Source organism: Corvus cornix, chromosome 1A, assembly GCF_000738735.6.
Source record: "Corvus cornix cornix isolate S_Up_H32 chromosome 1A, ASM73873v5, whole genome shotgun sequence".
NCBI lineage: Eukaryota > Metazoa > Chordata > Aves > Passeriformes > Corvidae > Corvus > Corvus cornix.
Window position 1 is genome coordinate 49,097,135 of NC_047057.1, and position 24,147 is coordinate 49,121,281.

Genomic DNA, 24,147 nt, shown 5'->3' on the forward strand with positions numbered 1-24,147 from the left:
TGTGCATCCCCTACTCCCTTCCCAGAGTGGAATGATCAGCACTGCTCCCTTAGGTCACACAGAGGCTGGCTCAAGGCTTCTTGAAGGTTTAAGCAAAACCAAGTTCTGTGTTGACACAGAACAAGCTTAAAAGCAGTGCCCATCCCATGGCCGTTCATTTTTCATTACAGTTCTAAATAAGCCTTTTCAATAAATAATAGTATTTAAATAAATTAATTTTAATGTGAATCAAGCTCAATTTGATTAAGGAATACTTATATTCTTCTCAACAATAAAAACTCTGTTATGTTTCATTAATCATAATAGTTCTGTAAAGCCAACTCCTCTCTTTAGGGAGAGAACAGCATTGACAATCTCAGTTAACTAAACCCCAAAACTTAGATTAGACTTCCCTTTTCCCATCTCCTTCCCTACTGCTGTTCTGGGCTTGGTCTGTGTTTTGATGTCATCTGCAATAAAAATTTTAGAAAGATCAGTATCAAAGGGCTGCTGTCAGGTGAAATGACAGAAGGAGTCCAGGCTGCAGTGGGAGGGATCAATGCTGCAGGACAGGGGGGCCAGGCTGCTTCCTCAGGCACTCAGCTCCAAGGTGTGCAGCTTTTGTACTTCAGCATCTGCTCTGTCCCTCATTACCACAACTTCCTTGAGGAGCTTTGGCTCAGTGGCTCTTTGTGCTTGTCTACTGGGACTGTTCTCTCACCCATGCTCGGGGATGGAGAGCTCATATTCCAGGTCCCCAGGCTTCATAAATTCACCTGCTGCTTCTCCAGAACCTCCTTTTTTAGTTTTCTACTCTGTTATTTCAAAGAGCTCATGAGAATCCTAGTGCTCCAGGATAAGAAGGGGCCTTTTTTCACTTCCAGCAGTAAGTGGCAGCCATTCTGGTTACAGGACTTCCAAGCTCTTGTGTGCAGTGGGAAGTGGCACGTGGCTTTTGTAGCGCTTCTCCTAGCTGACACTGTGAAAAACCAAAAAACATTGAAGGGTTTAATTTCTGTCATGAGGACTGGGAAAGGAACCATTTTGAAGAAAAAATATTTATAGACGTGTAAGCCTTGGCTATATGTTCATGATATCATCTTTGAAAAAGGAAAGTAGGGTAGATGAGCTTGGAAAACCAACAAGCAAACAGAAGGAATAATAAAAGAAAACATATTCTGCTTAACCTTTGGCAGACTAATTTTACCAAGGTAACTGTGAAATGAAGAGAGGCATGTCCTGCACTGTGTAAGAACAGGCAACAGCCTACTTGCAGGTGGGAGCTTTGAGCAGTTGCTGTTTTCTAGATCTCTCATGGGCTGAGGATCTTACAGAAAACCCTTGTCAGACCATCCTTAGTGTTACATTGATGTTCTTCCACATTTACAGCAACTTGTCACTAAGTAACACTGTACAATAGACATAGTAATTGAACAGTTTGTGTGGTGAACAAATAATCCAACCCCAAACCCAACAGGCAACCCAGTTAAGGGCACAAATACTAAATTAGCCTGTCCTTCCATGCTATTTTACTACCACATTAGATCTGTCAATATAGGTCAACACAACTCTACATACAAATACTAACAAAACAGTAAATAATTTTTGTCCAGATTAAAAAATACAAAAAACACCCCCAAAAACCCCAAACCAAAACAACCCCCCAAAAAGCAACTACGCCCAGTCCCAAGGCTATCCTGACAAGGAGAGGGAAGAGTTAACTGCCTGGGAAGCAAATCTCAGTTTGAAGCACTTATCCCATCCCAGACCCCCAAGAAATCTGGCTTTTGAGAGCTGAGCTGTGCTGCCTCTTGATTCCTCTGCAAGCCTTTCAGGGAAGACATGGGACACCATCATGTCCTGCCAGGTCACCTTCCCCAGCCTGAACCAGTAAGTCCAGCTAATAGCAGAAGATGAGATGTTACACCATGCACAAGGCCTGACACATAATACGCAGTTTACCGAGGTGGAAATCCCTTTACATATCCTTTCGTGAGTCCCAGTTAAGGGCTCTCTCTCACTGTTTGTGGTGACACGTGACAGAAAAAAAGGCTTGAAATCCTTCAATACAAGCTCAGACTGAGCTAACAGCAGGCAAACAGAAGAGCACCTGAGGTCTTCTTTTTTTTTTTTCTCCTGAACTCATGAATTTGGGGATCTAACTTCTGGTGGCTCTAACCCAGGTAGTGAATGTGGTTACAAGCCCTGGCAGCATGGGTGGTGGTAGACCCAGGTCATGCCTCAGGCTGCCCTGGCTTTCCATCGACAGGCCTGGTGAGATATCCACTGTATGGCTCCCAAACCTTTGGACACCAGGACATTGTACCGGGAGCTCATTTCAGTGCCACGCTGGTGTGGAATAACACAGACAGTGAAAAGCAAAAGTGAAGAGGAAGCAAAACAAAATGAAAGACTCCTTGCTTTTCGGGGCAACAGAAGCTCTGCACTTGCAGCCAGAGGAGCAGGGTTGGCAAAAAGCTTTCTTGTAATGACACTGTCACTGCCTTTCAATTCCTACTATTGCCCTGGGGACTGCAGGGGCGTGAGAAGTAGCAAAATACCCACTGACAGTGCTTGTGGTTGCATCCCACGTAGCTCTGTGCTCCCAAGATATGCCAGAGCCTGCCACCACCCAGCACACCCGGGGAAAACCAGTCTGAGCTGTGCCAACTTCTAGGAAGGGCATCAAAGATGACTGTGGGAGATGGTGCCAACAGTAATTTCTCCACCCTGCCCAAATCCAGCACACTCCCTACAACAGGGAGAGTAGACCGGAGCCATGGCTGATTGCCCATCAGCTATCCACAGCACCAGCCATGGAACAGGTTTCCCTTCCAAACGTCCAATATCCCCTGCTGGAGAGTTGAAACCAAGACCCTGTTCTAAGGGAGTGTGACTGAGGCAACTTGAGCAAACCATCAAAACATTTCTAAACAAAATGCCAGAGCACAGCTGGGCAGGCAAATGCCACACCTGCAAGGCTGACAGAGCAGCTCAGTGGCTTTCCATCCATGATGCAAGCACAGATGCTGCTGCAATCCCTGTGGATGGAGCCTGTTGTGCTCTCACACTTTCAGGGGCCAGGCTAGGCTCTGTCTCGAGCCGGAATCAATGGCACACAATCTGCTTTGACAAGCTGAGGGAAGAAATGGCTCCTTGGCCCAACTGGCAGATACCCCAGGGGTGTATTGTAGGAAGGCAAACACTCCCCAGCCAGAGCACCCTGTGGCTGTGGCTGATGAAGTAGGAAACCTCATCACACACCAGGGCAGAACCGGTCATAAGGAGCAGACTCTTCTGCTGTCTTTCACTACAGGACCTGCTACAGACTGTCCAGAGAGGATGGGCTAGAGTCCTTGAGTTTGGCTGAAAACTGGAAGCAGCAAAATCAAGGACATACTGTCTGCAAAAAGACCGTCTTGGAAACAGGAGGTGGAGTTTCTTGCAGAGAAACTGTATCATACACTGGAAAAAAGCTTGGGAGAAATGAAACAGAAGCTGGAATGGCTGTCACTGTCACATCATCTACCCCAGCTTTGTCATGGTGCTGCCACTGCCTGTAAGAGGCCACAAGCTCTGTGTTGTGTGAGGCTCTGTCAAGTTTGCCTGGGCTTGTCTTGGCCTGCCAGTAGCTGCTGTAGCTCGTTTTACTGTTACAACAGTTGTATAATGACCAGGTGATGGCTACCAACATTGTCTTGGGTTTTGTGCAATTATCTGGTGTTTGGCCTACCCAGTACAAGAGCGACATGGGCATAGTGAATCCAGCAAATGGCCAGCATAGTGGTAAGATTGGAGCATCTGTCAGATGGGGAGAGCCTGAGAGAGCTGGGACTAGTCCATGCATAGAGACACCTTGCAGGGGATATGGGGCTGCGGACTATACAGAGAGGCCACGGAATCTCCGTTCTGGAGATATTCAGCTGGACGTGCCATCTGCTTTAGGTGATTCTGCTTAGAGAAGAGAGGTGGATAGATGATCTTCAGAGGTGCCTACCTCAGCCATTCTGGCCTTCTGTAATAGTAAGTGGCTCTGTGTAGAACGGAGTATCTACAATGACAGTGTTAGAATTAAAATAAATGAATAAATAAATGCACCAGTGTAGACACACACAGTCGCAGATGATACTGCAGGTCCAGGCTATGAGCAACTCACCAATGGCCAAGTTCAGAGTTTTAGGAGTAAAGAATAAGTATGCAACACATGTAAAACACACCATAAACAGTAAATTGGGACATAATGAGAAACAAGGAACCAGGAAAGAGCAAGGTGTAATTTTTACAAACAGGTGTCCCCAAGACTGAGCAATAAACCATAAATATTACACTCCCTGTGACAAACTCACTTCAAGCCCTCCCCAACTGTGACTTCAGTCATTGACCTTAGGACTCAAAGGACATTGGAAGGTCAGGCATTAGAAAATTTACATCACTGAACTACAAATTATTTGAGCACAACCATTAGCATCGTTGTAACTGGACAATTAATACCTGATTGGATTGCTAGAACTTTGGGTGTGAGTTCTTTTTGCTGGCCAAGAGTCTAATAAATAGGAGTGAAACAACCTACTCTCACTTGGATGCAACTGAATGCCAAGAGAGATACAGATGACACCCTAATTCTGTTCTCATCCTGAAATCCTTCCACTACTTGAAACAGCCAAGTAGTTCCCCAAATGGTGGGTTCTGGTTCTCCAGTAGAACCAGGGAAAGCAGAAGTGGAGGGATGCTGGGAAAAGAAACCCTATGCAAATTTAAGACTACTGATCATCCACACCACCTCAAAAACTGAACTTGGCTCAGAGTCAGCACCTACAAAGAGGTACAGAGCAGCTGTGCTGTCACATAAAATGCATCATGGCATCTTTTAAGCAAGTCTCTATGTTGGCAGTTGAAGTTGGAAGATCTGTAGTGTGCTCTGCAACGTTCCAGGGCTTCCCCACTTCAGGGGCAGGTCAGGACAAATTCTAACCACGTTTTGTGTGCTCAGCGGCATGAATGAAAGATGTTTGCAGGAAAAGCATACAAGTTAGAAGGTTGGGCACATTTTTCACTTCACTAGCCTGTATGTGGTCAGAAGGAATTTTATTTATGCTCCATCCTGAGAAGTCCCCCAAAACTGAAAGTAAAACTAGGCTTTGCTTGGTGGCAGGAAAGGAAGAGGAAAGCTTACTGTGGAGAGCACAAATCTAAACAATCCCAGGCTGCTGCCCTGGCATTCAACACATTGGGATTTTTTGGCTTTCTGCTCTCCTTTAGGGCAGGTCAGGAGCAGTCCCTCCCCATGCAGGCAGGGTAATTGTGGGCTTGGTGCAGAGCTGGTCTGCGTCACGCAGGGGTGAGTGGTATAAGGATTAGCCAAGGGAGAATACCAAAGCCCAGGGCTGCTTTCCTTAGGCCTGCCATGAACTTTCCACCATCTTGCTGAAGGCTTGCTATCAACCCCCGTTTTTAAATACAAGAGATTCATTGTCCTACTTCTGTTTATATCCAAACATCAAGCATTTTACTCCCGCTTTTGAAGACCTCTAACATCCCTTCACATTGTAATACACCATTACTTTTGTTTGGCATGCAGCTGAGATTGCCATTGATCCACATTTACCCCCTCCCTCATCTTCCACCAGCAGTTTCCTGAGGTCAGCTTGCTCGAGTTATTTGTCTGGGATCTGCAGATACACTGATGCTCCCAACAAAGCCGGTGTTCCACAGACATCATGCTCTGGTCACATCTTTGGTCCCATCTGGGGCTTCCAGGTACATTTGCCCTGGTGGTGAATTATTCCCTCGGCAGCCAGCACTGTGGGCACATGCACACCACGAGGCTGGATTTTGGAAAGCCCTCAATGAGCCAGCCACATCCACCACAAACAGCCCGAGCACAACACACGATGTGACTGGATTAACTCCACGTGAGCGCAGCTGGCAGCAGCACACAACTGAGATCACTGCCCACGCACTCCACGGCGACAGCACTTCTGTTCAGGAGCACCCCTGTGTCCGGCAGGTCACCAGCTGTGACACAGGGTGACTGGGCACCCACACACCACCCCAGTGCAGCTTACCTCGTGCTCACACTTCAGTGCCAAAAGGCGCACAATATACTCCAAGTGAAATAGGATCTTTTAATATCACATATCCAAACAAAAAGTTCTCATTTCAAAATGCAAAATAGGTCCTTTGAAGATCAGCTGCTCCCAGGCTGTGTGAGCAGGGCAGGGCACAGCTGACTGGCACAACTGTCGAGGTCAGACCTCGTTTCTTTGGTAAGATACATGCCGGGAACAACGCGAATGCAGAGTTGTACCAAAAAAGTCCATTTAGAAGACTAATTATTACTCCACATCCCGTATTAGAGATTTGCATTTTAAAACAGTCATATACATTAAATAGCTCTCTGACGTCTAAATAGCAAACATTTGAAGTAGCACATATTCCGCTACCCCCACCATTTTAAGAACAAGCAACACATGTGGGAGAGAAGGGAAACATTAAAAACAGGCTGTCTGTCTCACACAGTTTATTTAACAATAGGTAATAAGAAATCAATTTTAACAGTCTATACAGTGATCGAAAGTTCTTATTTATAAGTAACCAACTTTAATTGCATGATATACAACATTTGAGGGTTTTTTGCTTTCTATTTTCAAGTTTTACAGAAAGTGGAAGAGGATGGGAAAGGGGCACGGGAGAGAGAAAGCAAGCATAAAGAAGAAACCCCAGGGACTTTTTCTCAGGTTGAAATAATCCCGTTGGAATTGTTTCTTACCCTCTTTTTTATGTTTTTTTTTTCCTTTGTTAGATGTAAAAATAACGAAAAAAATTCTTTCAAGAAAACAGAAACCACAATATATATACTACATCCATTTGGCAGCTGCCCCTGTGTATTTGCAAAAATGTTGTCTTCTCTCTACATGTACAAATTACTTTAATACTTGAAGTTTTTTTAAGCTCAGACTCTTGTATAGAAAAATTCTTGGAGGACAAAAGTAGACTTCAGGAGGGGACTGAGTTATTTAATATTTTTACATTTTTCAAAGAATTGACATATTTCCAACCAAAGAGGAAAAGATTGGTATTTATTTTTATATATATATATTTATATATGTAATGTATTCTTAAAGCAACATTAACCCCTTTTGTCCTCCGGTTTTAGGAAAAGTTTCTCCTGTGTTTCTCTGTTGTTCTGTTTTTGTGGTGTTTTTTTTGCAGTGACATGAAGAAAAACCAGAATAGGGAAAATGTTTACCATCTGCCTCAGTAAATAATAACTATCAATATTACATATTTTCATTAATTTAAAAAAAAATAAAACCTATTGGAGGCATGAGCAGGGCATCCTTTGGTGAACAACCAAAAGACCACCTTCCTCCCCCGACCTCCCCAACGCACACGAGAAAAAAAAAAGCCGAGAAAAAGGACTGGTTATGATTCCAGCCATAACAAAAATATATTCTTTGTACTCTACTGTCCCTCAGGTTCGTTGTTGGTTTGTTTTTAAAACCACAAACTAGTGCTGCAGAGTTCAGATGTGTTCCAGGGAAAAATGTCGTTTTAGCTAAGAAAGATTCAAAAAAATTTGTCTTCAGTACAAAAAGTCTTGCGAAAATAAGTTTTTTTAATTTTCTTTGTTTTTTAGGTTTTTTTTTTTTGCTCCCAAAATGCTACAACGTGTCTAGTGTATGTCTAGTGTACTCTGTGAAAGGTTTGAATTCAAGTCTGAGTTCTCAGAGCTGAGCCCCAGTTCCGTGGCGCTTGTACCATGGAGGCCTGCCATGCCGGGATTGCTAGCAAGCTGGGAAAGCATTGCACTCTGGTCCGGGCTGGCAAAGTGCCCTTGATCCATGGGGTTAGCCTGGGCAGCTACCAGTCCTGGATGTGGGGAGCTGGTCTGCGGGGAGACGTGGTGTGGAGAAGGCTGAGGCTGCATCCGAGGGGATGGGCTTGAATGAGGGGGCTGGGACTGGGGCCGCGGTGAGGGTACAGGCTGCGGAGAACGCACTTGATTGGTGAGCGATGAAGGGAGCTGCTGGCCCTGGAGGTGCGGGGACTGGGCCTGATTGGGGAGCATGTGCTGTTGGGGGCTCATAGGATTGGGCTGAGCTGGGGACCCCATCTGCTGCTGAAGCAGCCTTTGCTGGAAAGCCTGTTGCAAACTGGCTCCTGTCTCTGCACTCATGGCCTGTGGAAGCTGGCTTATTTGTCCCATGTTTCCTTGCTGCATCTGCTGCATGTGATGCTGCATTCGCTGCTGCTGCTGCTGGGGATACCCGACACCCTGGGGCTGCTGAAACTGGTTGTGGTTGGCCATCCCTGGCCCCAGTGCCGGTCCCGCTCCCTGCTGCTGCTGCTGGTGGCGCTGCTGCTCCATCATCTGGTGCCGTCTCATCAGGAGATCTCGGAACTGGGGAGCCATCCCCGAGTGATTCATATTCATCTGCTGCGCCTGAGGATTCATCCCAGCCATGGCCTGCTGTGGCTGCTGCTGCGGCTGCTGCTGGGGCATGCTGGGCCTCTGCACTCCTGCTTGCATGGCGTTCATGTTCTGCATGGCTGGGTTGGGGTGCACCCCTCCTTGCTGCCCTTGCATGGCCTGCTGCGGCTGGAGCCCTGGCTGCCCCTGCGGGATGCCAGGCTGCCCCGCCATGCCCTGCGGGTTCTGGGACCCCGCGTACTTGGCCGCCCGCTGCTTGATGAAAGCGGCCAGCAGCTGAGGGTTAGAGTGAAGGATGTTAAGCACCTGCTGCTGCTGCATGGGTGAGCTGGGAGACCTGAGAGTCCGCAATAGGTTTTGTAAGGCTGCCTGGGGCAGAGGTGGTTGTTTGGGCTGAGCAGTGCCAGGTACCTGACCCATCCCTGGCTGAGGGGCCATATTCATCGGCTGACCCGGCTGAGCTACTGACATCATAGATGGCCTCTGCATTCCTGGCTGCAGCTGAGCTTGGGGTAAGGCCCCCTGCACCCATGGTGGCTGCTGCTGAATTCCTGCTGGCCCCATTCCTTGATCTATATGGCCACCAGGACCTCTGCCTATCTGTGGAGGGTTCATTCCCATCGGTGGCATCTGGGGCATCTGGTGCTGAATTGGCCTTTGGAAGATCTGAACCTGTGCCATCTGGCGCTGGGTCTCTGCTGCCCGCTGGATCTGCATGGCCATTTCCACTGCTGCCGGAGGAGGACCCTGAACTGGAGGCTGTGGTGGCTGAGGTGGGGTTGGAGGCGTCACCTGGCCCCCTGCCTTGCCCTGGGACACAGCGCTGGGGGGCTGAGTTCTTGGCATGGTGTAAGGTGGCATGCTGTTGGGAGGTGCAGGCTGAGGCTGCGACACAGGCTGAGGCGGAGGCTGGGGTTGTGGGGTTTGTGGTGTCGGGGGCTGCTGGCCCGTTGGAGTTGTCGGGGTAGCCGGTGTGGGCGAGGGCAATCCTTGCTGCTGGCCCGCCACACCCGTGCGCTGCATGCTCGCCATCCTCCTTCGGAGCATCTGCGCCTGCTGCAGGCGGTGCTGGAGCTGTTGCTGACGGAGCTTGTGTTTGATGTTGAGGCAGAAGGGCACGGGGCACTTGTTCTCCTGGCAGTGCTTTGCGTGGTAGCAGCAGAGAGCAATGAGTTGCTTGCAGATGGGGCACCCTCCATTGGTCTTGCGTTTGCAGCCTTTGGTGTGTTGGACAACCCGTTTCATCTTCTGACAGGACGGCAGCGAGCAGTTGGCATTGCGACACTGGCAGGCGTGGACCAGAGACTGGATACAGCGCTGGATGCTCAGGCGGCGGGAATCGCCGGGGCTCTGCGTGGTGGTGGTCTGCTGGTTGTTGCTCTCATCATCTAGACCAAGGCCTAATTTCTCCATCTTGTGGTCATGGTTTTTAGTGTTATAGCAGGTGATGCACAGGTCATAATCCTGAAGAGACAACAAAAGATGAGTTATCAGTGTTCCTGAAACTCCATACAATAAATGAATAAATGATGTCATGCCACCTCAACAAATTACTCCCAGTCTCTTCCAGGCAAATTGTTGCTCTAGGGAAAAATTCAATCTTTCATGCCATGTTGAGGTAATTGAGAAGGAATAAATCCAAACTATAGCCAGGGAAAGTGTGTGGGTGTAAGGGTGTCTGAAAGCTACACAAATATATCAACCTTGAAAAACAAGTTGGCTCTGAGCTAGTAAGTCACACATTATTCAGCTGGGCCAGAAAAATCCCTTTCTTTCCCAACAGGAAAGTAGAAGAAATAGGCAGGGGACAAACAGCTGCTCATCTGCTTCTGCTTCAAAAGAAGAGGGCAGGAGTGGCAGAAGAGGTACCAGCTTTCAAAAAAGAATGAAAGCTGCATTTTCAGTTTGCAGATGCAAGTTAAACAACAGAGAGTGCTGAAAGAAGAGCAGAACATATTCTGTGAAAGCAACAGCACATGAGTTTGGGCTCAATAACTGATCTTTAAGAAAAAGACCTAAGTTCTCAGGATGCATTAAACCATAGGAAATTTAGAATTTACTTTCTAGCATATACTAAGAAGATAAAAGCACACGTGTGTATATGTGTGTGCATATATATAAATATATATATATACACACACACATACACACACATAACCAGAGGAAAGGGAAGCATCAAATTGTAATTAGGATCAAATCTGAGTCAGTCATTCCCTTCCAGCAGGCTAGAAAACTAAGTTACAAGAAGCCAGATACAATGATAATCCACCTTCTGGAGAGCATTGAATCAAATCCCTGAACTTGATCTTCAAACACACTGGTTTTGCAAACACTTCTGAGGACAAATGCTCTTTGCAGCATTCTACAGAAACAACAGAGAAGTGAAGGAATCGCCCCAGTATTGGGATCTGACTTGCAGCACAGCAAAATCTCAGTGCCAGTAAACCAACAGAGCGCCCTCTTTACAGAAATACTGCAGCCCCACACTTCTGACTCTGGAAGAAAAAATTATGCGTTGCTCTTCAGAAAAACCAGCTGATCCTACCATTCCAGCTCAAGCCATTGCTATAGTTCCCAGCTTCTTAGGCAGCAGCACCTTAAATGAACTACAGAAAACACAACTCCATTTCAGCTTTCCACGAGGCAAAAATCACACCAAGCAGCACAGTAAATAGAACCGCTTGTTATGGAAAACGTTTTCCCTCCTTTCTGAACTGCCAGCAGATGAGCTGCACAGATCTTTTTCCATCAGTTAATAATGAGAATTCAGGTAAAGAGCACTCTGGGCATAAAGATACAGGGACAGAAGCACGGAAAACTTCACCAAACATACCTCACAGACAGTGCAATGCCATCTGGTCTCCACATGATGCTTGCACTCATTGCAGGTGTAAACAAAGCGATCTTGGCTCTGGGTATGCAGTTCCACCAGCATGCACATAGTTGACCACTGAGCCCTTCGTAGTGAGGAGAACTCCAGGTGCTTGTCTCTAGCAAGGGTTAGGAAAGCATCACGCCCATCCATCAGGTCACACGGAATGAGTGGGTCAGGCTCAATGATGGGGGGCAGGGAGTTGGCTGCAGGGCCAGCAATGAGACGGATGACAAAGAAGACCTGAAAAATAAAAAGGCTTAATATGGCAGCACTGATCAAGATGTTTTGGTCACCAATCCTCATTACAGAGTGTACAGTTCCGGGATCAGCTAACACTTGAACAACTGGCTGCCAGGTGGTGTGCTTGTGAGGCCCAGGAAATCTCAGACCTCTGAGTGCCCTGCAGGTTCACTTTCTTCTGAAGAAATAGGTAAGGGGCACTGGACCAAACAGTAACAGTAGAACTGCTCTGGCAATCTAGACTGTTAGGAACTTCTGCACGAGCACAGCTGCATTTATTCCCACTGCCCTTGCAGCAAAGAGCACCCAGACTTACTGGTACTGGTCTGTCTGGGTGAGCCACTCAATTCTCCAGCCAAACCTGTATAATTTGCAGGGCATGACTCTGTTTGAAGTATCAAAGCTTTGTACACCTCTTTATTGAGGTAAAAAACATTTCTCATTCAATCAACTCTTACCTCCTTGTGCTTCTCCATAGTGGCATACAGCTTCTGGGAGAGGTCATTGGACACATTGGGCATGCCAGGCTTCTTCTTATTGCCACGACTCAAGCTGCTCTTGTTTTTACTTGTCTTCTTGTTGTTCTTCTTTTTGGCATTTTTGCTGTCTCCCTTGCTCACCTAGCAATTTTAAAGATATTTTATGTCAGGTATCTAAGCAACACCACATCACCATTTTATTATTTTTACATATTCTATAACTGCAGGACAAAACACATTTCACAAGAATTTACTCCGAAGACACATACTAGGGTCCCCAGGAACATTAAATTAATTCCATTAGAATTATGCTGAAAGATATCAAGATCAGCAATACATGTATCTAAAAATATTAAAAGCACAGATGCTCAGGAGGTACAGGCAAAACATTATATAATGAAACTTGTTTGTCTGCTACAGCTACATGGTGAAGAACCTCTTGGACAATCACAAAGAGGTTTAGTAGATGAATTCTCAATGCAATTCGAAAATAAAAATAACTGAAAAGTGCAATTGATATAGCACTAAGCAAAGGTAAGAAAGACTTAAACCACCTAGATTTAGTTTGCTACAGCTCTGACAGATGTACTTTTAACAGACTGCATTAAACTGATTTTGGTACGAGGCTGTTGTTCTGAGTCCAAAAGGCATTAGTAGTGCAACTTCTAGCATGCACCTGCCTCCTGTCATACCCTGCAACAGTCAAAACAGGTCAGCTTAATTTCAGCTATATTCTGTTAGCAATGAACAGTTTATTCCTTGCTGGGCTGCTCAGAGAGCACCTCAAAACACCACAGCGTAAGATGATCAAGGATCAAAGTAATTGTTGGCTAAACAAGCATTTTTCCTAAGCTTAAAATAACTTTGCCAGAATGGAAATTCCCAGTGAACATGAATGACTATCACGTCACTTGACAGTACAGTTTATTACTGCTCCTTCTTCAACAGTGAAACACAGGATCGATAAAGAGTAAAAACTATTTGTAATAATAATAAAGTTAAATAGTAATGTACTGCAAGCTTGCCCTACCACAGGATTTTGGGGCCAAACTGCTGTGAAGGCTTGACTAAATATTGACCAACATCATACACAGAGCTAAATGGTCCTTCACAAGTGGTTTCTGGTATATTAGAGAGATGAGGACCTTTAAGCTATACCATGTGGAAAGCAAACAATACCTTCCTAAGAAAGATGTTACTTAATGCAAATTTGATATCATGTTGCCTGATTTCCTGCACTTTGTTTAATCAAAGTCCTTGAAAGAAGGTATTGCAAAGAACAGCACAGGAGAATCACAATTTTTAATTGTAATGTTAACTTTTTCTGATCCAAAGATCTTCCAGCAAAAAAATTCTAACCCCCCCAAATAATCTAGTATCTGATAAGGTGACAAAGCAGCAGTGTTTAAACAGAGTTAACTAACAAGTACTACTGCATGAGCAAAACTACTGAACTTACCTTGGACTCACCACCTCTTCCATAAAAGCTCAGAACATCCAAGGATAGGCAGATGCATAAATTCTGCATCTGTTCATTTTCAAATTTATTGTTGAATTAAGAGGCATCTCTTTTATTTTTGAGGGTTTTTTTGTTGAATGTGATAACACAGTTGTACATTCTCAAAAAAAAATTGCACAAGACACCAGCGAGAAATTTCTCTCACTTAAAGTAGCCCAACAACAGTTCAGCAGTAATTTGTGCTTCAGATCCTCTATGCCTTAAAGCTACTAAACAAACCTATTGAGAGTCAAGTACTAACTCACAGATTTCCATTACTTTCTCAGAACATTCTGCTAAGATTGGTGTTATAACATCCAAGTTCAAAAGAAAAGATTGAGCCACTATTTAAAAGCTAATGCTTAAGGAAAAAACTTCCAAATCAGGCTTAGGTGGCAACATGATCATTGATAACAATTGGATTTCAGCAATAAAATATTCATCTAGCAGCTGTTTCAACAAAATTGCCTTTGGCAATTAGATATTTTATAGCCATATGAACACCCACTATTCATCCAAATGTAGCTTAGTGGTATTTTAGCAGCTCTAATTTATAAACTGTAAAATTGAAATTTATATTAGAGTGAAAAGTGAAAAAGCCAGTTAACCAGAGTGTCTTACCCCCCTCTTTTTTTTTAATAATTAGTCATATATAATCAGAACTTTTACATTAGATCATAAAATAGCAAAAGCATCCTTACATCTGTGCTCTCATTACTAGTGTTTTCTTCTCTCTTTCGTTCTTCTTCCTCTTGCTCAAGCTCCTTAATGCTCTCCTCTAGAACATTAGGCCAGAAGTCCCCTTCAAAGTAAGGGAGCTCCTTTGCACTTGTTAGACGATCTTCTGTTGCCTGCTTAAATATATCCTAAAAGAGTGCAAAACCACATTTGGTTATCAGTATTGCAAGTCACATAACGAAAGGCAACATTCTCAATGAGTGACAAGGAAAGGCATCAGCAGACTAAACAAAGGAAAGCTTAATATTTCAATTCATTTTACAAGAGCACATTCTAAGTGCATCTGTTAGTTTGTCAAATACATTTCAAATATTCCCACTCAGAAGAAATAAATCATTACTGTGTCCTAGATTTCAATGAGCCTTCTTACCAATTGAGACAATATAATCACCATAATCTTGACACTACCTTAAGTCCTGATAATTCAAAAAAATTTACATATTTCTAACTGCATCAGCATCCTAACCCTGCAATTCTAACACAAGAAGATTGAAGATTCCATATATTTTCTTTTGCTCTTTCACAGTATTCCTCCATAATTTATTTTGTTCTAAGGGACCGTTTCAAGTTTCTTGCTAGAACAATTTCAGAAGCTACATGTTTTGAAGAGAGTATGTTTTAACTCTAAACTTTTGGTGTTCAATTCACTTAAAACTAATGCAGTAAACACCAAGAATCAGGCACAATGCATAAGGGCAAGGAAGAAATCAAGACAAGATTGGTCAATCTTCCCCAAGCATACACTTAACACACCTTGTAATCATGGACGATGCGCTCTGACACAGACTTGTCCAGCATCTTTTTGTACCACTCTTGTAGTCGCTTGGGTTTGGGTATCTTTTGGTCAGGAGGATGGCAGTGGAAGATGTAGTCATCTCCTTCACTGGGCGGGCACGCCCAGATATGTCCAGTAGTATACCTGGAGTGGTCAAACAAAACCGGGACATGTGGGCACTGACAATGGACGCTCGCGCGCTCTCCTCTCTGACACCAGGTGGCGACACCACCGAGCTGGCGGCTGTTCCCGGACTCAACATTTCCAGCTTTTCACTAATTTTCTAAAATCTAGCGCTATATATGGAGCACTTATATGTAAAATGTGCACATTTTACAGCCTACATAAAAAACAAAGCCTGATACAAACCTGCAATTGCCATCTCCCAATTAACTAATGGGAGAAAGATGGAGTCTAGGTATTTCAGTAGTGAAAGCTTGAGACAGAGCAATAATTCTTTATCTGGCAACATTTAAAAAACAGATTTACTTAAAGACAGAACTCACTTTTCTACTGTAAATCCCCTGGGTTTTGAGAATCAGTTTCAAAAAGTTTTAGAATTACATTTGGGAATAAACAGGCACTGCCAACCTATGCTATTGGGTGCACAATCTAGGGTACTAGTAAGATAGATGACAGCCAAATAGTAGCAGCTGCAGGGAATGTAACACCAAAGATCACTTCTTCATCCTCAGTTCTTCTCTATTAGTTTTTGAAGAGAACTCCAATAGGAAGAATAATCAGAGAAAAATAACTATCCTTGCCCTGTTGAGAAACAGCTCTGCAGAACCCTCCCCAAGCCCTGGGAGCTGCAGCCAGTTGTCATTCCTTCTGCCTGAGAATGGAGAGATGATACTGCGTGACCAAGATTGTTTTCCCAAAATGAGAACCTGATGTTACCCATTAGCACAGAAAACAGTATTAAGTAAAGCTGAGGCTTGAGTTTTATGCAGCAATTGTACAGACTCACAGATTAGAAGATAGACAATAAAGCAGAAAGAACCCTAATGTATGCTTTTGAAGTAGTAAAGAACACACCACCTCACTGAGGTACCGAAGATAGTACCACTTACCTCCATTTCAATTCTCTTAACTTTTCTCATCAACTACTTTAAACATAGTCCCTAATAATGTCTCCACAAGTAACTCCACCAACCTACACTAGGCACCTTGACAGTAGAGTGATGTTTACTTCACTGGCCTTTCTACTTCAGTAATCATGGTAATTTAATTTCCACCTTTCTTGTTACTGCAGTTGTTCTGTGTTCTTCTGTGCTGTCGAAGTATATTTTCCTCTTTCTTTCCTAACTCTTTGGTTTCTCACAATTTCAGCTACTCAAGATTTCTTAGTGGCCTTATACAACTGTTACAGAGCTAATCAGTACAGACAAAATACACTTACCTTTCTCCTTATAAACAAGGGCAAGAACTTACTTGCTAGCCCAAAGGAATGACCTAATTAAAACCATGGCACTACACATTTTATGGGCTAGAGAACAGGCTCACTTTTTCTACTAAGACTTAAGGAAGTTTCACATAAGTCTGGAAACCTAAAAATGTCTGAAGCAGAGGCCTCCCCTGAAAAGCCTGCAATCCCTTTTTTTCTTCTTTTCAACTGTACACAGTTGTTGTCAAATTACTCTATCACAGGTGGATACTTAGGCACCATATTCTGTACTATAGGATGTAGTAATTTAATTTGCAAAAAGAACTACTCAGCACAATGCAGCACAGAAGAAAATGTTATAAGATACTTACCCTAGTTTCTTAACATATTCTAGATATCCAATTAGTATTTCATGATAGACAGCAGTCCTCAAGCATTTAGGGCGGAAGAAATGAACACTGTCAAGGTAAGATATATACACTCGCCTAAAAAAAAAAGTGTGAAAAAGAGCAGAGACTTTAAGTTTATTCATGTTATTTTATATATCTGAAGCATCCATTACAACAGCAATCTGCAAAGTCTCTGATCCTACCTCTAGAAACTTGGCCTTCTTTTGATATCCTAGCCTCATCTCCCTAAAACTATCCAACCCCTTCCTTGAGAACACAGGTAAGTGATCCTTAAGGCAACACTGTCTGCCAGCCAGCATCCCCAGTAAGAAGCAACTCTAACATTACAGAAGCTGCTTTGTTTCTAGAACCTAACAGCACTAAGGGTCTCACATAAGCAACAGAGAAGCTCTATACAGAACTACAGGAGGTTCATCCAAACAAGAGAGTGCCAAAATACAACAGACTTTCATGGAGTTCCTCACCTTTGATTGGGTGGAGGGCAGTCTGAGCCATACTCCTGCACATGCATCCCAAAGAAGCACAAGTCTACACCATCAATCTCCTCAAAGGCAAAAAGCGCTTTTGTTCGGTAAGGGAAAGACTCTGCCATCTCTCCACTGTCTACAAACCTGCAGACCAGAGGGTGAAGGGGAATATCAAATATATGCTCATATCAGAAACTGCATGTTACCAGGTGAAGCCAACAAAGATGAGGGCTACTGTAAGTGTAATTTTAGTGCAATTTGAAAGGTAAATATTTATAGACTACTCAAATATAAGACAGCCACTTTTTACTGTGAAAAAGACACTCATCACAAAAAATTATTAACCTGCGGGAACCCCTGTTTGTCAAGAACTGGCTGGTGATGAGGTCTTGAATACAACAGTCTTTTGTGACTGGATATTAGAAAAAAATTTCTGCACAAAAAGTACTGTCAAGTATTGAAACAGGCTGCCCAGGCAAGCGTTTGAGTCACCATCCCTGGAGGTATTTAGAAGATGTGTAGATGTGGCACTTGGAGATATGGTTTAGCAGTAGCCTTAGCAGTGCTAGGGTAACAGCTGGACTCAAGTTCAGAGCCACTTTCCAACCTAAATTATTCTATTTAATCAAAGTGTATCATGTAAGTACAAACAGCTCCCATCTCCCCCAAAAGAAAGCAAAATTAGAAATGAACATACCTTGCTTTCATTCCTGGTTTTACTTCGACAGTTTTGTCAGATGCGTGTACCACCCTAACTGTGACCTCTCCCGCCTCAGGGTGATTCTGTCGTCTTAGGAAATCATTGACTCTATTCTCCAGGAAGGTACCAAGTCTTGTAGCTGGTAACCCTGCAGGAGGAAAATACAGCTCTAAACATATACAAAACTGAACTGTTCATATGTGATTTCTCTACTCAGATGTTAGATGAAAAATAACTCTTAACACATGCAGTATGTTAGCATAAATTAAAGCTTTATCTTTAAACCCTAACACTTCTAGCTAGGGTTAGCTGCCTTTCCCCTGCAGGCACATTTATGGCTTATACATTATTTAAATGAATAAAGAATCAGTATTTCAACCCAATTTCTATCTTGTCTTAAAAGTCAACCACAATTAAGGTTTCTTCTGAATAGATGTTATTAATTACTTCAGCTGGATTACAAAACACTGCTTTCAGACACATCTTCATGAGCAGACATTGCATCTGGAAGTATATTCTGTCTATAAAGCCATATTAGCCAAGTTAGTATTTCCACTCACAAAAATAATGTATTTCAACAGTGGAAGGAAAACTAAATACAACTGTATCTGTAACTAACATACTTAGTTTACAAGCTTCTCATGTTCAAACAATCTTCATACAAAAGAAGTACATTAGCTGACAAAAACCTCAAGCTGAAAGGGAAAGTAGAACTTCTGATGTAACAGGGCCTGCCTCAACACTGGCCATTACTTCTGGTAGAGTTACACATCCACCAGCTTTTCATTTTTCCAATTTGACATCTTTTGGTTAAGCACTGCTCTACTACGTTAACTATGCTTTCAGGTTGCTAGAAACAAAAACCGATAGAAATGGTAAAAGAACCCTTGTATTCTTCCTGTGTTCTTAGTGACTCTAGGGAGTTTTGATTCTGGAGATTTTGAAAAGACTCAGATGCTGAAGCCATTCATTGAATAGTTTGCTGAATTTTGATGCTATTGGTTGGCCAGAATTTTAAAAATTTCAGTAGAAACATAAATCCTCATTATTTCTAAGAAGTACACCATTCTAAGAAGTTTCTGAAAGACTTATTTCGTCTACAGAACAGATGGACAATGACTACACAAATTTCCTCCTACGCTGCCTTCAAATCAGCTGCCTTGATCAAGAAGAAATGTCTCTAGAGTTCTGTCACCAGGTGATATAACCTTTATCTCCATCAAAGCTTTTAAGAGCAGCAATAGTCACAGTGACCTGAACGTGTTATCAAAAATTTAAGTCAGACTGCAGTCACACATCAACTATTTCCCAATGCCATTGATACTGCAATTGAGATAAAAGGATGCGTACCTTGCAGTAGAAGTGCTCTAAAACAGTATGTTAGCCCTCTAAAACAGACTGTTAGCTAACACCACCACCTGTGAATGCAAACATTCTGAACACCACAGACCTGACGGTCAAAACTGACCAAAAGTATCCTCCTTCAGCTCCAAAAAACCTAAATGCAACACAAGCATAAAAGCCACTTCTTCTCCATTCTTAACATATTATTTAAATTTGCTTGTACAAGTGTCAGACTCTTACTTTTAGCAGAGAATTTGTTCTCTTTCCTGGTTCGTCCCGTTTTCTTTAGGCAGCCATCACAGACAAAGCTGAAGCAAACAAGAGAGAACACGAAGTCATCCCAAGTCAGACCATCAAGTTCTCTAGCATTTTACCATTAGAAGCAAAATCTTTCACCAGATCTTATCTGGAAAATACCTTAACTGAAATTTGAAATAAAAGCACAAAGAACAGCCCAACTGTTTCAAAGCTGCAGAGGAGGATCTAAGCTCCAGGTGCTGCATCTTCTATCAGTCACCCACATCACCACCCAAAAGCCCAGGAAAGTCTCCAGTGGCAGGTCTGACAATATCAGCTCAAAGTGTTCTTGGAGCAAATAGGCTCAAACTGCTGTCTCTGATGAAGATAAGACACTGCAACACCAAGCAAAAGGCTGATTTTTTTTTCTAAATGCCCAAATACACTGTAGATTGAAATGATTCTGTGATTCTTCCCCAGTTACAGGACATCCACCCTCTTCTGCAGCAATGTGGATAGGACAACAGAATGCTAGAACTCACAGCTTTTTTGACAATAAATGAGACATTTAAGCTCTTATAAAACTTTACCAACATACAATTTATCATCCTTTTAAAAGTTTTTAAATCAATCAGAAGAAAACCCAGTATTTTGATCAAGAACCGTCAAGTATCTAAAGAAAACTATAGTGGTTTTGAAATTTAATCTGATTGCTGAGGTCAAAAAAGTTCATTTACCTGTTAAACCCTTCAGTTGTTACAAAATTTTTTGAAGATGACAAAGCAGTATGATTTGTACAGAAAACAGGTCAGTCTGAAACTGTTACCAGAACTAAAAATGTCTTTTCATGAAGGGCTAGCATCTCTAAACATAAAATGCTGAAATGCTCTCTTCCACACAAAGCACTGGAAACATTAAAGATTAGAAAACTTCCCACACAACACTGTAAGATATACTGTCTAAATTTGATGTTAGATTGTGTAAAATTTTCAGGGAATGTAACTTCTTCCATTAAACAGTCTTTTAAATATAAGCAATATAAGGAATTTTATGCATGAGCTCTACCACATAGTAAATATGCTATCTACTTAATAAGGAGAAATTCCTCACCCAGAAGGCCAGATTATCTCATTATGAAGAACACAAATCTGGTGCATTTTTCTTCCACACTCTATACATTCAACAAATCTGTAGAAGGCAGAAAAAAGGCAAAAGGAAGCAAAGGTTAGTAGTATCATTACTTGTTTGTATATTTTGTAAGATTTTATTAGAGCACTTCTAGCATTTAGGCTTTTGAGTCTATTTAACATAGAGGGCACATCTATGCTGAGAACAGCCTTCAGAAAAAATTAAGAACCTGCCAGCTCAAGTCAGGCAGACTATGCAGGGACACATTATTATTACCATTTGTTTGTCTTATCACCATCCACTCATTTTTTTCAAGTGAAGCCCTTTTAAGGATAAAATCTGTAAACTGCTTGTTGCCATAAAGAGTAGAGGAAAATGGATTCGCATGCTAGAAAGGAAGAACCAGGTGAAATACTTGGCTGTTAGTTACCCCACTATGCTTGAACCCTGGGGTACATTGCAAATATGCTACAGAAAGGTGGGAAGGAAGAACACAGAAGCGAGTATCTAAGTCACTTTCAGAGGATTAGCAGAGATTTAAGGACAACTGAGATAAGTCATATGGTCTAGTTCCCAGATGTTGGTGAATATAATTCTCCAAAATACCTAAGGTTGCTTCAGATATTGGGACAATCTGACTCCTTTTGAACATGCCTGTCTAAAAGTTTGAGACTTTGAATGAGTAGTTGTAATCTGTGTAGAGCATGTGGTATCAGACTGTAAGTTAGGCTTATATCCTATCTTCATTTTAACAAAGGGAAAGAAAAATTATGAATCAAGCTACTGTTCTCCCCTTCCCACAGCCCTTGTAAAACAGAAGAACTGGCTGACCCTTGTGCCTTTAGAAGGATGGTGTGGGAATAAAAAACACCCTTTTTGCTCATTCATTTGAGAATGAAGATAATGTTTGCAGAGTAGCAGCACAGGTGTATGATGCAGGACCATGTAAAGCAGTTTCAAAAATATCAAAAAAGGCAGCTGAGTCACCATCATTTTAATGTTACTGAATGACTACAGTTCTGCTTTCAGAGAAGTACAGAAGAACTGGCTGATTCAAAATATAACAACTTTTCCTTCTATTACAGCTGCCTGTAAAATACAGCAACTAGAAAAGCCAACAGCAGTAAGAGCTACTGCCAAATGACTCCAATCAGTTCTGAGACTTAGCATTTGCCACACCAAAGTTTCAAAGCAGAGCTATCTGCATTCATCCTTCTGTTGAATCCACATGCAAGACAACAAAATGGAGTGATTTCAGCCCATACACCCAGTTTTACATATTTCTCAAGCACAGCCATGGTGGTTTGGGTTCTCAGCACAGAATGCCAGATCTGCTGACTACTGAGCAGCCTCTACATACTAACAGAGTTCCATGAAATTGGAAAACAAAGACAAAACCCATGGTGGATGAATAACACATATCTTACAAAGTAATTATAATAGCATGAGGATCATTCAAAGAGTGACAGCAATACTTACAGTTCAGGATCCAGTGTATCATTTTTCCTTTTTGAAAATTGTTCTTTGTTTATCGTGCTATGGAGAAACAGGCAATAAAACTCAGTTTTAACACAAGACAACAAACATTCATGCCATACCACACCTATCCACAAAACAAGACAAAACTTACAAGCAGATTTTTTAAACACTCACTGGCACTACAAAGAAAGTAATTATATTTACACAGTGACAGGCAACTGAAGTATACACCACTCCACTTTGTCTGTGAAAAACATTATTTTTCTCTTGTAGAGAGCAACATTGTTCCCTTATTCAGTTTTACTACAGGATAAATATTAAAGCTTGCTGACAATTCAAGTTTTGGATAGGTCTAATCAGTATTTAACAGTGAAAAGACTACTTGATATGCCTCATATTCTGCAGGCAGAGAATTCCAGTTATCTTTGATTACTGAGAAAGGTAGGTTCTCTTTTTTCAGATTCCCCTATCCCTCCTCCTACATCGACTTCAAAGGATAAATTTCAGCTTCCAAACCCTGCAACCCCAACCCAGCCACCACAGCACATTATCTTTACCTTCCCTACATCATTTTCAAGGCCTAAAATCCCATCTTTTTGACAGTGAGGTCACAAGTATATTTTAAATGAGCTGGTTCAGAACATACAAGAATACTCAAATCTGTGAGAATTTACCCCAAAGAGTGCTCTGCATAACATAAGAAGATCAGTATGTCCCTCTCTGAGAAGCAGACACAGACTCACTCCAATTTGCACGAGATGAATTAACCTTACTATCTCCTTTTATTTCAGTGTTTATTCTGAATAGTGCCACCTGCAGAATACTTGAAGCTCCTTATAAAACAAATGATGAAGTTAAATATCTCAATTACCTCAAACTATTCTTATAATATGGTGCATGGAACTTAAACAGGACCCACCATGTATATTCCTATGACGTACTCTATGACTATATGGATTAAACTTTGGATCTTTACTTCTACTAGAATAGCAATCCACCTACCCACAGGGACATGGCCCATTGTACTGACCAGCATACAACATTATTTCTTCCTTTTTCCTTCCAGAAAGGCAGATCACAGAAACCTAGGATGGTTTTGGCTGGCAGGGACCTTAAGAGATCATCACTCCCTGCCATTGTCAGGGACACCTTCCACTAGACCAGGTCGCTCAGAGTTCCATCCAACCTGTCCTTAAACACTTCCAGTGATGGGGCATCCACAACTTCCTGGTGCCATCTGTTCCAGTGCCTCACCACCCTCATAATGAAGAATTTCTTCCTTGTATCTAATCTCAATCTACCCTCTTTCAGTACACTTACATCATCCCAAGCCCAAACAGATACTTCCAGTACTGTTCTATATGTATCCATTAGTGCATCCAGGATCTGGTTCCAAATGAAAGTTAACTCAATTTGTCCAATTACCAACTTGAACAACTCTCCCCCTGGCTTCAAACTTTCCTGAATTCCTCATTTTGTTCTACCTGCAGGGTAGTTCCACTGCCTTCCCCCAAAGGGAATTCTTGAACAGCTCAAAGAGTAACTGCTTGGCACTCATTTGTCCCTCAACAGATTCCTTAGTCTCCCAAAATTCAGTTTCAAAATTTTTTTGGGGGGGAGGTATGAGGAGGATACAGCAAAATGAGAGACTGCCCCAACAGTTTGCCAGCAACATGGCAACATGCACAGCCTTTTACTGTGTTCTCCTCAACAACTGCACAGCATTTCTCATAGGCAGATGGCATTCCAGCAGTGAAGTATTTGTATGGCAAAAGGAGGTTGCCTGCTTCTGATTTGGATGAAAAACCACCTGATGTTGAATACAAGTTTAATAGCATAGCTAGTGTATAAAGAAAACGGTACATTTGACATTTCAAGCTATGTCTGTCACATACTTGCCTGCAGGCATGGTTATTTTTCTGCAGTAGAATACTTTCACTTTTTTTCAAGGAAAAAGCCATTTTCTTCTTTCCCTTC

The 24,147-nt window shown here is 42.6% G+C and overlaps 1 protein-coding gene across 1 annotated transcript in view; it reads right to left on the reverse strand.

The window, feature by feature from the left end:
• Positions 1-6,466: 6,466 nt before the first annotated feature.
• EP300 (E1A binding protein p300) overlaps positions 6,467-24,147 on the reverse strand; it is a 62,019-nt gene continuing 44,338 nt past the window's right edge. Inside the window, exons 21-31 of the mRNA XM_039571623.1 lie at positions 22,171-22,227; positions 20,674-20,751; positions 19,567-19,634; positions 17,980-18,130; positions 17,280-17,426; positions 16,777-16,890; positions 14,997-15,162; positions 14,207-14,371; positions 11,987-12,148; positions 11,247-11,528; positions 6,467-9,877 (exon numbers count right to left, since the gene is read on the reverse strand). Of these exons, the coding sequence (XP_039427557.1) occupies positions 7,655-9,877; positions 11,247-11,528; positions 11,987-12,148; positions 14,207-14,371; positions 14,997-15,162; positions 16,777-16,890; positions 17,280-17,426; positions 17,980-18,130; positions 19,567-19,634; positions 20,674-20,751; positions 22,171-22,227 (3,613 nt within the window). The 3' untranslated portion in view covers positions 6,467-7,654. The remainder of the gene's footprint in view (positions 9,878-11,246; positions 11,529-11,986; positions 12,149-14,206; positions 14,372-14,996; positions 15,163-16,776; positions 16,891-17,279; positions 17,427-17,979; positions 18,131-19,566; positions 19,635-20,673; positions 20,752-22,170; positions 22,228-24,147) is intronic.